The sequence below is a fragment of the Vipera berus genome, assembly GCF_964194415.1.
Source record: "Vipera berus genome assembly, chromosome: 15".
Classification (NCBI taxonomy): domain Eukaryota; kingdom Metazoa; phylum Chordata; class Lepidosauria; order Squamata; family Viperidae; genus Vipera; species Vipera berus.
The window spans coordinates 5009929-5025987 of record NC_138218.1 but is presented as its reverse complement, the minus strand read 5'-3'; the positions used below and the strand labels follow the sequence as shown (position 1 = coordinate 5025987).

General features: G+C 46.3%; 1 protein-coding gene across 4 annotated transcripts in view; it reads right to left on the bottom strand.

Moving 5' to 3' along the window:
- Positions 1 to 16059, bottom strand: part of NEK6 (NIMA related kinase 6) — a 72326-nt gene that overhangs the window by 6742 nt on the left and 49525 nt on the right. For all 4 annotated transcript variants that reach the window (XM_081339637.1, XM_081339638.1, XM_081339639.1 and 1 more), the window contains exons 6-8: positions 12537 to 12645; positions 11191 to 11298; positions 7721 to 7815 (exon numbers count right to left, since the gene is read on the bottom strand). In XM_081339637.1, coding sequence (XP_081195763.1) covers positions 7721 to 7815; positions 11191 to 11298; positions 12537 to 12645 — 312 coding nt within the window. The remainder of the gene's footprint in view (positions 1 to 7720; positions 7816 to 11190; positions 11299 to 12536; positions 12646 to 16059) is intronic.

Below are 16059 nucleotides of genomic sequence, written 5' to 3'. Positions count from 1 at the left end.
ACCTCAGAGCGTTTTTTTAAGAAGAGATTAGACAGCCATTGGTTTGGTATAGAGTCTCCTACTTGTGCAGGGGCTGGACTATAAGACCTCCAAAGTCCCTTCCAACTCTGCTTTTATTCTATTCTATTCTATTCTATTCTATTCTATTCTATTCTATTCTATTCTATTCTATTCTATTCTATTCTATTCTATTCTATTCTATTCTATTCTATTCTATTCTATTCTATTCTATTCTATTCTATTCTATTCCATTCCATTCCATTCCATTCCATTCCATTCCATTCCATTCCATTCCATTCCATTCCATTCCATTCCATTCTGCATTCTATTCTCTATTCTATCTAATATATATTCTATTCTATTCTATTCTATTCTATTCTATTCTATTCTATTCTATTCTATTCTATTCTATTCTATTCTATTCTATTCTATTCTATTCTATTCTATTCTATTCTATTCTATTCTATTCTATTATTAAATTAATATACCGGGGATGACTTCCCATCGCCCGGTGCGCTCACACAGAGAAGGCCTCCTCAGGGTGCCGTCGGCCAGACAATGTCGGCTGGCGACCCCCAGGTGGAGGGCCTTCTCTGTGGGAGCACCAGCCCTTTGGAACCAGCTTCCCCTTGAGCTTCGGATGGCCCCGGACCTCCGGTCCTTTCGCCGCGACCTCAAAACTTTTCTCTTCCATCAGGCTGACCTGGATTGATGATGGGTTTTTAAATATGTTTTAATTTTTAATTGTAGTTAATTTATTTTGGGGCTGTTATTTAATTCGTTTTTTAATTTTTGTATTGTTGTTTTTATTGTTGTAAGCCGCCCTGAGTCCCTTGGGAGATAGGGCGGCATATAAGTCCCAAAAATAAATAAATAAATAAATATATTCTATTCTATTCTATTCTATTCTATTCCTATTCCATGTTCTATTCTATTCTATTTTCTATTCTATTCTATTTTCTATTCTATTCTGCTCTATTGTGTGATCTATTCTATTCTCTATTCTATCTTATCCTATCCTATTCTATCCTATTCTATTCTATCCCATCCCATCCCATCCCATCCCATTCCATATTCTATTCTATTCCCTATTTCTCCTCTCCTCTCCTCTCCCCTTCACTTCCTTCCCACTCCGCTAATGATATTGGTGTGCCCGGCTGCCCACCCCAAGCCCATCCAGGTGAATCAGGGAAGGCCACCCCGACAAGAAGATTCCCCTCCATTGGAGACCACCCGCCCGGGGACAGGAATAATGACTCCAATGATGGAAGACTCAGCTTGGCCAATGTAAGCAGAGAGAAGTCTATCGGCTTCCTGTGTTCCCCGCCAGCCAGGGCGAGCTCTGCCACCACCCCAGATACGCACGGAGGGTCTCTCTTCAAGGGAATGGCCCATTCTCTCTCTCTCTCTCTTCCCTCCACACAGACAGTTGGGTCTGTGTTCAAAGGGAACGCCTCAAGCAAGCAAGCCACGCCAGGCTTGGTGGGCAAGGCAGCCCCCCCCCCTCCATCCTGGTCTCCTGGGCAGGGCCAGCGGCTTATTAATCCTTCATGCTATTCAAGGGCTCCTTGTCACTCTTGCTCTCCTACCCTACTCTCAGCCCCCCCCAAGACAATGAAAGCCACCACCACCCCCTCCTCCTCCTCCTCATTAAGCACTATTGGATAATTGTGGATATTATCCACCCTGGCCAGATAATCCCTTTTTTCCAACTCGTTTGGAAGCAAGATGGGGACAGATTGGGAAGCTTTGTCGTCTTCTGCGGATCCTTCGCGCTCCCGGCTTTAATTGGGAGCTTGATCGTGGCTAAGAGCACCTTCTAAACGAAAGGCTAGTTTTTAAAGGGGAAATGGGTGTGTGTGTCTCATTTCCAACCCTGCAAAGCCTTCCTTGCTAGTTGCTGCAGGCAGGATTCCAGGTCAAGGGAAAGGTGAACCCTTGCAGGTGTAAAAAAAAGATGTTGAGACTTTGGAAAAAGTTCAGAGAAGAGCAACAGAGAGGATCAGGGGACCGGGGGCTAAAACATGTAAGGAACGGTTGCTGGAATTGGGCATGTCTAGTTTAATGAAGAGAAGGATTGAGGGGGGCTGACACGATGACATGATTCCAGTATCTGAGGGGCTGCCCCAAAGAAGAGGGAGTCAAGCTATTCTCCAAAGCCCCTGAAGGTAGGAGAAGAAGCAACGGATGGGAACTAGTCAAGGCGAGAAGCAACCTGGAATTAAGGATGAATTTTCTGACAGTGAGAACAATTAACCAGTGGAACCACCTGCCTCCAGAAGTGGTGAATGCTCCAACACTGGAACACTTGGTGGAGCAGTGGGCTAATGCCTCCTTAAGTAACACCAGCTGCCTGCAATTAGTGCAGGTTCGAGTCCCACCAGGCTCAAGGTTGACTCAGCCTTCCATCCTTCCCAGGTAGGTAAAATGAGGACCCAGATTGTTGGGGGCAATAAGCTGACTTTGTAATAATGCCGCTTGGGGGGGGGCTCGAAAGCCCTAATAAGCAGGCATATACATAGAATGAAGGCTATTGCTAAGCACATTGATTTGTGCTTTAAATTGTAAGCCGCCCTGAGTCTTCGGAGAAGACCTATTCTATTCTAATTCTAATTCTAATTCTAATTCTAATTCTAATTCTAATTCTAATTCTAATTCTAATTCTAATTCTAATTCTAATTCTAATTCATTCTAATTCTAATTCTAATTCTAATTCTAATTCTAATTCTAATTCTAATTCTAATTCTAATAATTCTAATTCTAATTCTAATTCTAATTAGGGTGCCTCTGGTTAGGGAGTGCCGGCGGGTGATCCCCAGAGGGAGGGCATTCTCTGTGGGCGCGCTTGCCCTTTGGAATGATTTACCTGTGGAACTCTGGACTGCCCCCAATTTGCGTTCATTTCGCCGGGACCTGAAAACCTGGCTTTTCGATTTATCAGGCCTGGAATGAAGGGGTTTTAGCTTTTTAAATATTGTTTGAGTTGTTGGGCTTAATTAATTTAATTTATTTTAATTTTATATTATCTTTTATATTGTATTTTATGCTGCCCTGTAAACCGCCCTGAGTCCTTCGGGAATAGGGCAGTATAGAAATCTAAATAAATAAATAAATAATAAATAAATAAATAAATAAATAAATAAATAAATAATAACTCTACTCTACTCTACTCTACTCTACTCTACTCTACTCTACTCTACTCTACTCTACTCTACTCTACTCTACTCTACTCTACATTGCTTAGCCAATGAGTCACCAATGGTCCATACTGGTTCCATCTTCCCAAGGAAGAGGAAGAGTTTTACTTGTCTAAGATTTGGAGAGCAGCACTTAAGGCAAGCTTGTCAAGGACATCCCTGTCTTCAGGACCTCCAAACCCAGATCATACCCTCAAGGAAAATCCAATTGTCTTCTGAATAAAAACTGGTCCAGATGCCCAGCAGAACCACCCAGATGTTGTCTTCTAGACAAAGCCCTCAACCTCTGCCCAGAGGCTACTGGCCGGGACCAGGGTGACGTTCCTAAGAACGATCTGACCCTTGGGTGAGAACCGTCAAAGAGAAGTTTCGCCAAGATCCTTTCAGGGGTGGCCTAACAGACACCCAAAGCCGCTCCTCCCCACGGAAAACTGGTTGTCTGCTTAGAACCCTGAAAGCTACTGTTGATGTATTTTTATTTTTGGAGAAAGGAGAGAGAGAGAGACACAACCAACTCTGATCTCTTGCAAGTTATCTCGATGACACTCTCCGACAGAAGGAGGGGGGGCGGCGGGGGGAGAGAAAAAGCTTCCCGCACGCACAAACCCCCGTTTTGATCAGACACGTCCTCGTACATCCACCGGGGGCTCATAAACGTCAAGATAAGGGGGGCCGTAACTCGAAATCCTGCATAGGCACCCTCCAGTTTGAAATAATAGGGAAGTCAATCCAGACTGGCACGCCTGCCTCCCAGCTATCTGCAAATGAGAATCTCTCCGGCTTATCGGGTTCGGCATAGCGAGGAGGGAGAGATGAGCAGCAGGGCAAGAAAAATAACTTTTTCCCTACTCCTTGTCTTTAAAAAAAAAAAGGCAGACTACAGTTTCAAGGATGAGAAGAATGCTTTGGGGAACCGGACGCCGAAGGGCCGGATGTACGGATAGGTCCTCGACTTACAACGGTTCAGTTAGTGACCATTCGAAGTTACAGTGTCACTGAAAAAGTGACGTGGGACCACTTTTCACTTTTATGACCGTTGCAGCATCCCTGCGTTCGTGGGATTTACGTTTGGTTGACTCACATATATGACGGTCGCATTGTCTCAGAGTCATGTGTGATCCCCTTTTGTGACCTTCTGGCAAGCAAAGTCAAGGTATAGGGTTTCCTGCCTAAGCAGGGGGTTGGACTAGAAGACCTCCAAGGTCCCTTCCAACTCCTATTCTATTCTATTATTCTATTCTATTCTATTCTATTCTATTCTATTCTATTCTATTCTATTCTATTCTATTCTATTCTATTCTATTCTATTCTTCTATTCTATTCTATTCTATTCTATTCTATTCTATTCTATTCTATTCTATTCTATTCTATTCTATTCTATTCTATTCTATTCTATTCTATTCTATTCTATTTTCTACTCTATTCTGTGGTCTGTTCTGGTTTATATTATTATTTTATTCCATATTTTATTCTGTTCTGTTCTGTTCTATATTGTATTCTACTCCAAATGAGTTTCAATCTGGAGAAAAGCAAAGTTTTACATCTGGGCAGGTAAAAATCAAAGGCACAAGTACAGATTGGGCGGCAACTGTGCGAGGGACCTTGGAGTCCTAGTGGACGATCATCGCTTGAGCCAGTGAGCCAGCCGTGTGCAGCCGCCGCCAAAACAGCTAACACGATCCCGGGTTGTATAAACAGAGGCATAGAATCAAGATCACGGGAAGTATTAGTACCGCTTTATAAAACCCTACTGAGGCCGCACCTGGAATGCTGCAGCCAATTTTGGTCACCGTATCACATGTTGAGAATTTGGAAAAAATGCAGAGAAGAGCAACTAAGATGATCCAAGGCCTGGAGACTAAAACATACGAAGGACGACTACGGGATTTGGGTTTGGCTAGTCTAAAGAAAAGAAGAAATAGGGGAGACAGGATAGCTGTCTTCCAGTATCTGAGGGGCTGCCACAAGGAAGAGGGGGTCAGGTTGTTGACCAAAGCATCAGAGGGAAGGACGAGAAACAATGTTTGGAAACTGATCAAGGAGAGAAGCAATTTAAGGAGAAACATCCTGACAGTGAGGACAATCAACCAGTGGAACAGCTTGCCTCCAGAAATCGTTGGCGCTCCATCTCTGGAAATTTTTAAGAAGACACTAGACAATCCCGTCTTGAGATGGTATAGGTTTTCCTACTTGAGTAGGGGGCTGGACTAGAAGACCTCCAAGGTCCCTTCCAGCTCAACTCTACTCTACTCTACTCTACTCTGTTCTGTTCTATTCTATTCTATATTCTACTCTAGTCTACTCGATTCTATATTCTAGTCTAGTCTATACTGCTCTACTCTGTTTTGTTCTATATTATTATTTTATTCCATGTTCTGTTCTGTTCCGTTCCATTCCAATTCTATATTATAGAACCCTTTTCCTAACACCTCTGATGGCCACATTAGGAGAAACTAAGGCTGGCTTTGGCTGGGTCTGGCACAGAAAGCTCAGGTGAGCAGAAGACCATTAAAGTCACACTGTGCTCTCTCCCTTAATCCCAGCCGCCCTATCGCATTGATTTTGTCTTATCGACTTCCCTGCTCTGATACGTCTCTGCTCCTCGCCGAAGACCGCATGAAGCTTTGGTGTATTGCCAACAAATTAATCAGCCCCTATCGAACTGCTGGTTGATGGCGCCCGAAGCTCACAACGGCAAGCGCGCCGCCTTGTTAAACAAGCGTCCGTTACACCTGGGACTCCTCTCTGCGTCAAGAAGCTCTTTTACCAACCGCGTTCTCCTGGGGAATGTCCCTTCTCAAAAGCCAGCATGGAAAGATCTGGGTTTGTTTTTGTTTTGTTTCGTTTTGTAATTTTTCCTGGACAGATCTGCTGTCCTTTGTCCCTATTCCTTGCGCCGGCCAGGAAAAAAAAAAAGGCAAGCGTAATTTACAACCGCTTGGGACCAAAACGCTTTCGGAGACATTTCTCCAAATTCAAGATCCACCATGAAGATCCCGAAGGACTGTGTTGATTCCTGCAGATCACCCTGTTCGGATCCGGACGGCCCCACCGAGCTGCAGTCTTTCGATTCAACCCTAACGTGGTTTAAGCTCCCCTCTTTTCAAGGTGGGTTATTCGGAGCTGAGCCCTCTCTTTTTAAAAAAAAAATGAAATGCAGCTCGTCTCGACTTACAGCGGCTTGTTCAGCGACCGTTCGAAGTTACAGCGCCATCGAAGAAAAAGGGATTTATGAGCGTTTTTTCGCACTTACGGCCATTACAGTAGAGCCAAGATCCCGTGATCAAAATTCAGAGGCTTAGCAAGGGACTCACATTTATGACGGTCGCTGCGTCCCGGAATCACGTGATCCCCTTTTGCAGCCTTCTGACACTTAACAACCATGTGACTAAGTTAACAAGGCAGTGATTCACTTAACAACGGGTGAGAAAGGATGTCAAATGAGGCAGAGTTCACCTGTATGGATGGACGTCATGTCAGATTATCAATCGACCAGTGGAACAGCTTGCCACCAGAAATCGTGGGCGCTCCATCGCTGGAAGTTTTTAAGAAGAGGCTAGACAATCACTGGTCTGAGGTGGTATAGGTTCTCCTGCTTGAGCAGGGGGCTGGACTAGAAGACCTCCGAGGTCCCTTCCTGCTCTATTTTATTCTAGATCCTGCCTTGCAGTGATAAATTTGTTAAGGGCCCCGTTTGCTGGCTGTGTAGCTAACTGGTTATCTTGTTCTTATGTATGCGTTATTTAACTGGGACTTTTGTAGCATTTTGATTGTTTTACAATGTTTTTAGTGTTTTTAATTATATACATTTGAACTGTAAGCCAGCCAGAAATCACTGGCTTATATAGAGGTTATAGTAAGTGAATGAACGAACAAAGGCAGGAATAAACTTAACTTAAGGCTGTGGGCGGGATATTATTGCTTTTTGAACCTGTTTAAAAAATTCAGGTTGTAAAAACGCCCAGCGCTGGACGTTAAAAAGAGTCCAAAACTTACATGTTATCTGGCTGTATTTTTAACTGGCCATGTATATTTAATCTGGACGCTCTCATTGTTTTTAGTGATTTCAATTGTTTTAAAAGGTTTAAAACGTTTCTTCCAGTTTTTCATTGTAAAATATTTCCTCCGGTATTGAACTGTAAGCCGCAGAGAGATTATTTTTTAACTGTTAATGTATCTTTTTCTGCACTGAATTGAAGGAAGTGGGAAGTTGAATAAATAAATAAGTTAAAAGGATCACTGACTCATTTTTCTCTCTCTCTCCTGGCCTGCATTTAAAATCACCCGACTGCGTTTTATGATAATTCTGCCGGAAAGCCCAAATTTACTTCCACGTTTTCAGCAAAACTGCCCCACAGAGAACCACCCCTTTGCTTAACAAACACAGCATTTCCTTAATGACCAGGGTGAAAAGGTTGTAAACTGAAGACTGGCTATGTGTGGGCCACCCCATTTTACGACCGTCGGGACGGGCAGAGGATATATCGTCGTCGTATTACAGAAAAGCAGTAAGGGAGGCTTACCTCGTACAGCAGGCAGCCCAAAGACCAAATATCTGATTTAAAATTATAGCCGTTTTCGTGTATTCTTTCCGGCGACATATAATATGGTGTTCCCACTGTAACAGACAAGGCAAGACAGGGCGGTTAGAATCTGCAAGCTTGGTTTTAAGGAAAAAACGGGGTGACGTCGCCCCCCCCCCAGAGTAGACAACGTCGTCTGTTTTTTCTAGGGAAAGCCTGTCATTTTTCTGGACTTTTTGGCCTGGCACGAAAACCAGCTTGAGTTTCAGAAAAGACTAGGACAGGGGTGTCAAACTGCATCGTAGCGAAACTGCACCCACCCCATTGCCGGCAATGGGGGAAAAAAGTCACGACACGTCACGTGACGTTGCGAGTTTGACACCCCTGGATTAGAGTGATGTAATGCTGCATTCCGGGGACGTCACCCCCAAAGTGGACGACCTCGTCTCTGCGAGGGAAAGCCTGACATTTTTTTTTTTACATTTTGCCTGGCACCAAACCAGCTGGTGTGTGTGTGTGTGTGTGTTTGTGTTAAGAAAAGACTAGGGTGATGTAAAGTTGTGTTCCAGTGATGTTGTCCCCAAAGTGGATGACATTGTTCTTTCTAGGAAAAGCCTGGCATATTTTTTTTTTTTTACTTTTTGGCTCGGCACCAAACCAGGGTGAGTTTTGGAAAAGACGAGGGCGACGCCATGCTGCATTCCAGTGGCGTTCTCCCCACCCCACCCCAAAGTGGACGACATTGTCTGGTGTTTTTTTTGAGGCAAAGCCTGACTAGGGTGCCAGTCAAACTAGGGTGATATAATTATGCATTCCATTGACACTGTTCCCAAACGGCGACGGCAGCGTCTCTTCCTTCGAGGGAAAAGCCTGACTTTTTTGCCTTTTTGCCTGGCACCGTGCCAGCTTCGGTGTAGCAAAAGACCAGGCCGATGTAATGCTCCATTGAGACAACCTGGCACACACAAACACCCCAAAATACACGACATCCGTCTGTTCTGCCAAGGGAGAGCCTGACTTTTTGGCCGGGCGATCAAACCTGGATGCAATCGGAACATCTGGTGAGAGCCTGGAGTTGACAAGGCATTTTAAAGGGATGAACCTCGAAGTTTCTCTTCCCAGCTGTTGGTTGGAGCCGGCCTCACCCCCCCCCCACACCCCCTAATCCGGGCAGGTGGCACCCGAGCCTCCCAAATCCATCTGCGTAATTTGCCGTGGCGCTCCCCCGTCTCCGTGGAGAAGCGTACGCGGGCAAATCTTCCATTGTTCTTCTTTCCTTACCCCGGCATGTACTGTCACTTAATTTTTATGTATGCAATCCTTCCTGACAAATCTGATCCGCCGGCAGGTAATGCGTTTGACGTGCCTCCTCTTCCCTGCTCTAATTACGGCTTCTGTTTCTGACACGGAGGCGTCCGCCCTGCCGGAGCTCGGAGTACACCTGTCAGACAAGTTGTGGCATTGCCTAATGCCCTTTTATGCCGGTTTGATGTTGGCAAATGCGAAGGAGGAGGAGGGAGGGAGGGAGAGAGGGAGGGAGGAAGGGGCAAAATAAATAAATAAATAAATAAATAAATAAATAAATAAATAAATAAATAAATAAATAAATAAATAAATAAGGTGCATTTATTTGCATAAGCTCCATGCTCAGTGCATGGGTCGCTATTAAGAGTTCAGGGGGGGTTGCCTAGGCAACCGGGAAAATAGAAAGGAGCCAGGATCACACACAAAATCAGGGCACGGATATGTCTCCTGTTGCCGGTGATCAAGCTGCAAAAATTCCCAGATTAAACTGATCCGGCAGGATTACGCTGCCGGGAAAGGGGACGAAAAAGCTCAGGTGAAATGGCACATGTGGAAAGCGCTGGATTTTTTGGAAGGAAAATGGCGGACGGGGGTGAGGGGGGGGGGAAAACCGGGCCAGGGGCTCCCATCACAAGAGCCAACCTGGGTGCTTTTTATCGTGTCTCGCTTTAGCTCCTTTCCCCGGCACCAAAAGAGGGTAGTTTTGACAGATTTGTTTCCCCCCCCCCCAAAAAAAAAGCCCCGGGGCATTGCTCCATCTCTCCGGGCATTGATCACAGGTTTTCCGCTTCACAAAAAGCCAAATTTTCGTCAGGGCCGCCAAGGAAAGGAAAAGAAATCAAAGAGTTGCACGCAGATAAACGGGCTTTGCCGCCATCGTGGCGAAGAAATCTTCTGGCCCGTTTGCAGGTAGGTGACTTTGGAGAAATCTTGAAGTCAACGAGCAACGAAAGGGAAGTGGCTATGGCTGCTTTTGTTCCGGCCTCCGGACCGTGAATTTTGTAGCCGCCTTTTTCCGGAAATATCAGCCACCCATCCCATCGCCTGACACACACCCCAAGCTCAGAAAAATCAGCCGACCCTTGCCTCGTCACCCCCCCTTTTTTTTTGGCTCCCTTGGTAGTTGTTACCAGTTACATTTGAAGCCCACTTCCATCCAGGGTCTCCTGGCCACCCGACCTTTTATTTGCGGTCAGTGGAATGAAAAAGGGTGTCGTTTTAGGGCCGAAGTTTCAAGACGATTTCTAACGGATTCTGTCAAGTCCTGGGTGAGAGAAGTTGTGTTGTGCTTTCCCACCTGGCTGGGGTTGCAACAGCAGGTTGGTGTGGGACAAATTGATGCATAAAGGGTTAAAAGGCCAGTGAGGGGTGGGGAGAGGGGGAGAAGAGGAGAGGATGGAAGGAAGGAAGGAAGGAAGGAGAGAGAAAGGAGAGGAGAGAAGGGAGACGTGAAGGAAGGAGAAGAGGGAAGCGAAGGGAGAAGGAAGAAGGAAAAATGGAGAAGAGAAGGGAGAAGAAGGGAGAAGGGAGAATGGAAAAGGGGGACAGAAGAAGGGAGAAGGAAGATTTTAGATTTAGATTTTATTAGATTTATATACCGCTCTTTCCCGAAGGACTCAGGGCGGTTTACAGGGCATTTTAAAATCACATCCATATAAAATACAAAGTTAAAAGAGAATTAAAAGATTAAATTATCCCTGAAAATAAAACCCCAATTAAAATTCTCAGCCTAGGCCAGAGAGCTCAAAGAGCCAGGTCTTCAGGTCCCGGCGGAATGATTGAAGGTTGGGAGCAGTCCTAAGCTCCATGGGCAGCTGGTTCCAAAGGGCAGGCGCCCCCACAGAGAAGGCCCTGCCCCTGGGTGTTATCCGCCGGCAATCTTTTACCGGCAGAGCACCCTGAGAAGACCCTCCCTGTGCGAGCGCACTGGAAGGGAAGGGAGAAGAGAAGGGGTAAGGAAGAAGGGAAAAAGGAAAAGGGAGAAGAGAAGAGAGAAGGGAGGAGAAGAAGGGAAGCGAAGGGAGAAGGAAGAGGAAAGAGAGAAGGAAGGAGGGAAAAGGGAAGGGAGAAGAGAGAAGGAAAGGAAGGGCTGAGGACTAGCCACAAGGCAGGACAAACCAGGCGTTAAGCGTGTGTGTGTGTGTGGGGTGTCTCCCCTGCTTTACCTAAGGAATGTGCAGCAGTGGTTTTCGAGCTGAAGAAGCGTCCCAGGCCGAGGTCTCCCAACTTCACGACTCCAGTAGCAGTGATGAACACATTGGCTGGTTTGATGTCTGGAAGAGGAGAGGGAAAGAGAGAGAGAGGGAGAGAGGGAGGGAGGAAAAAAAATCAAAGGTAGTGGGCTTAATGCCTCCTTAAGTAACACCAGCTGCCTGCAATTAGCGCAGGTTCGAGTCCCACCAGGCTCAAGGTTGACTCAGCCTTCCATCCTTCCGAGGTAGGTAAAATGAGGACCCAGATTGTTGGGGGCAATTAAGCTGACTTTGTAATAATGCCGCTTGTGTGTGTGTGTGTGTGTGAAAGCCCTACTAAGCAGGCATACACATAGAATGAAGGCTACTGCTAAGCTTGTAAGCCGCCCTGAGTCTTCGGAGAAGGGCGGGATATAAATGGAATTAAAATAAAAATAAAAATAAAAAAATAAAAATAAAAGAGATTTTTGGATCTGACAGCCTTCCGCTTACTCTCTAGCCATCGATCGACTTACAGTATGAGTAAGGAGGGTGCTTTGATCCGCACACGAGAATGGGAGGGGGGGGCTCGCAGCTGATTTAAAACAGGCCCTTCCTTAGCCTCTTTTCCAGGGACCCCCCACCCCACCCCACCAAGCCATTAAAAACTTCCCTGGAAAAGGCAAGAACTCAAGAGGCTTAAAATAGCCCGAGTCCGCTTGAGCACTGAATTTGCTCCGAAGAAGAAGAACGCTTTTATCTACCCACCCCTCCCCTCCAGCCTTTTAACTTTCCCGGAAACTCGAAACCATCCTCCCCCCCCACCGCAGAATATTAAAAAAAACCCCGCTTGATTCCGATGACCTCAGAAGGACCGTGAAGAGAAGAACGAGGGCAGGTTTTCCTGGTTGCTTGTTGCCTTCCCCAAATATCTCTTTTTTGGGGGTGGGGGTGTCTAAAGCCTCGAAGCCCCCTCTAAAGAGAAAGAGGAGGTAGGGGCTCGCTGCTGTCCCCCAACATGAACCCCGCCCCACCCTATGCCAAGTGTGTGTGTGTGCGGGGGGGAGACGGGGAGGCTCCCCCAGAATTTTTGGCCTGACGACTGAAGGAAATTCATCTCCATCCTCATCGTGGTGGTGGTCCCCGCAGACTGAGCGCAACTTGGGCGCCAGGAAAAGATCCATTTCATCGGCACCACGGCCCCCTCTCCTGCCCCAAAGCGTTCCGGAAAGGCCCGCACATCAGCATAATTGTTTCGGAATGCAGACGCTTCCTAATTGCCTCTGTTATTCTGCAAAAAAACAACCCAACCCTGCAAAAAGCTGCAGAACTTGGGTTACCTCTGTGCATCACCCTGCGGGAATGCATGTGTTCCACCGCGCTGCACAACTGCACGAAATATTTCCAAACGGTCCGTTCGGGGATGAGCCGTTTCTGCTTCTTAAAATACTGGGGGTGGGGGTGGGGGGGGAGGTAGAACAACAAAAAGAAAAAAAAATGACAAATGAAACAAAACACACACACCGGATGAAAGAAACGGCCCTCGAACACGTGAGAGACAGAAAGAGAAGAGAGAGAGAAGAGAGGGATTAGAGAGAAGAGAGACTAGAAAAGGGAGAGAGAGATTTGAGAGAGAAGAGAGAGAGAGAGAGAGGAGATTAGAGAGAAGAGAAAGAGAGAAGAAACTAGAGAGAGAAGAGAGAGGAAGAGAGATTAGAGAGGGGGAGAGAGAGATTAGAGATAGGAAGAGATTAGAGAGGGGGAGAGAGAAATTAGAGAGAGAAGAGAGAGAGAAGAGAGAGAGAGAAGAGACTAGAGAGAGAAGAGAGATTAGATAGAGAAGAGAGAGGGGAGAGAGAGATTAGAGAGAAGAGAGAAAGAAATCAGAGAGAGGAGAGAAGAGAGGAGATTAGAGAAAAGAGAGAGAAGAGAGAAAAGAGAGGAGAGAGATTTGAGAGAAGAGACTAGAGAGAGAAGAGAGAGAGAGATTAGAGAGAGAAGAGAAAGAAGAGAGAAGAGAGAGAAAGAGAGATTAGAGAGGGGGAGAGAGAGATTAGAGAGAGGAAGAGATCAGAGAGAGGGGGAGAGAGAAACTAAAGAGAGAAGAGAGAGAGAGAAGAGACTAGAGAGAGAGATTAGATAGAGAAGAGAGAGGGGGGGAGAGATTAGAGAGAAGAGAGAGAGAAATTAGAGAGAGAAGAGAGAGAAGAGAGATTAGAGAAAAGAGAGAGAGAGAAGAGAGATTAGAGAGAGAAGAGAGGAGAGAGATTTGAGAGAAGAGACTAGAGAGAGAAGAGAGAGATTAGAGAGAGAGAGATTAGAGAGAGAAGAGAAAGAAGAGAGAAGAGAGAGAGAGCGCGCAAGATCCCACTGGCCAAAGTCCTGGAAACCCACCAGAAAAAGGATTTTGCTCCATTCTAGATTTAACCCCTTGCCTGTTCAGAGCCCCAGTGCAAAAGAGGCTCATTAAGAGCATTATGGAAACGAAGCTTCAATAGGTTTGACATTTCGAAACGGACACCCATTATAATTAGCCTCCGTCTTGTTAATTACCTTGCCGAACATATTTAATGCCGGAAAACAGCAAATGTCTGCAGAGCTTTGCCTGAGGAACAAAGGAGGTGAGTGTGTGCAAGTAGGGTGTGTGTGTGTGTGTGTGGGGGAAACACGAGTCCCAGATATTCACGGGCGGGTTATTAGCGTCTCCAAGAACGTCTATTTGCAAACAAGCAGGTTGCAAGCAGGTTGTTCCGACTGAAGTGGCTTTCCCGACTGCTCCGAATGCGGTTCGGATCGAGCGTGCAATCATGGTGCTAGATCCTGGAGAACGTGTGGGCTCATAGGGATCCTTGGATATTGCATTAAATCAACCAAACCTGAACCCCAAAAAGGATCCTCTCTGTAAAATCCAGAATTACGCTCTTTAAAGTGGGCAGATTTCTGTAACCTGAATCAGCGTGCTTCCAAGTTACAGGTGTATTTCTCCAGCGCTGACAATGGAGCTGGCCAAGGCTACGTACCTACTCCCGCCCTCCCTCCCCCGCCTTCTTGCTATTTTCCAGGGTTTTTTTCCCAACACTGGTGCAGCCCAAACTGGGTTAAAAATGCACTGTGAAGCTTTGACATCCGTGTTTACCAACCTCAGCACCCTTGAGAGGGGTGGACTTCAACTCCCAGAATTCCCCAGCCAGAATTGTTTAGGATGGGTGGACTTCAACTCCCAGAATTCCACAGCCAGCACTTTTAAGATGTGTGGAAAGGGGATGGAAAGCTGGAACTTCCAAGAAAGTTCCTGGATCTACCATTTAGGGGATCCAAGATCACTGAAAGTTCCTTCTTTCTGGACATGTCCATTTCGTTTTAGCAAAAGCGAGTGCCGTCTAATCTATTCTATAAGGGGATCCTGCCAATTCTACTAGTATTTATTTTGAGATGTTTTCCAAAACAGCCTCCTCCTCCTTTTAACGGCTGAGGCCAAACCACAGCGGAGCCGCCTCCGCTGCATATATATATATATTTTAACGTTAAGCCACCGAGGCAGTTCTTTGCGATTTTTATTCGTCTCTCTGAGAAGAGGCGTCTCAGAGGGAGATACGTGGATATATGTGTGTCTTCAGGAGCTCTCCCGACAAGAGTGTCTAAATTGTGCCTGAGGTTTCCAAGCAACACCTTCCTGGGTCACGAGCAGAGTATAAGATGGTTCAAGACCTCACAGGCGTTCCAAAACGCAACGCGGTCCGTGACATTGTTGGAAGGGCAGAAAGTCTAGGCGTTATTTACTAAAAAAAGGTGGGCTTGCTCTTGCTGAGGTATCTAGAGAAGACGACTCCAGACCACAATTAGCAATCTTCTTAAATGTCACGCCCAAAAAGATTTTCCTGACATTTAACTAGTAAGCCCATGTTCTCCAGTGGGTAGTATAGTTAGCAACCCCACAGTTACATCAGCTTCATAATGCTCGTAAATAAGGAGAGAGACAGGGCCGCAGCAGCACAGCCTTCTGCGGCGGCTGCGTGGGTGTGTTTTCCAACTGCACTCGGCTCCTTCTGAACATTTTGGCTTGGAAGGAAGGAAGGAAGGAAGGAAGGAAGGAAGGAAGGAAGGAAGGAAGGAAGGAAGGAAGGAAGGAAAAAAGGAGGGAAGGAAGGAAGGTAGGAAGGAAGGAAGGAAGGAGAAAAGGAGGGGGGAGGAAGAAGAAGGAAGGAAGGAGGGAGGAAGGAAAGAAGGAAAGGAAGGAAGGAAGGAAAAAGAGGGAGGAGGAAGAGGAAGAAAGGAAAAAAGGAGGGAGGGAGGAAGGAAAGAAGGGGAAAAGGAGGGAGGAAGAAGAAGGAAGGGAGGAAGGAAGGAAGGGAAAAAGGAGGAAGGAGGGAGGGAGGGAGGAAGAGGAAGGAAGGAAAAATGGAGGGAGGGAGGAAGGAAGGAAGGAGAAAAGGAGGGAGGGAGGAAGAAGAAGGAAGAAGGGAGGAAGGAAGGAAAGAAGAAGGAAGGAAGGAAGGAAAAAGAGGAAGGAAGGAGGGAGGAAGAAGGAAGGAAAAATGGAGGGAGGGAGGAAGGAAGGGAGAAAAGGAGGGAGGGAGGAAGAAGAAGGAAGGAAGGAGGAAGGGAAGGGAAGAAGGAAGGAAGGGAGGGAGGAAAAAGAGGAAGGGAAGAAGAGGAAGGAAGGAAAAAAGGAGGGAGGAAGAAAGGAAGAAAAGGAGGGAGGGAGGAAGAAGAAGGAAGGAAGGAGGGAGGAAGAGGAAGGAAGGAAGGAAGGAAGGAGGGAGGGAGGGAGGACGGAAGGAAGGAAGGAGGAAGGAAGGAAAAAGGGAGGGAGGAAGGAAGGAAGGAGGAAAGGAGGAAGGAAGGAAGGAGGAAGGAAGGAAA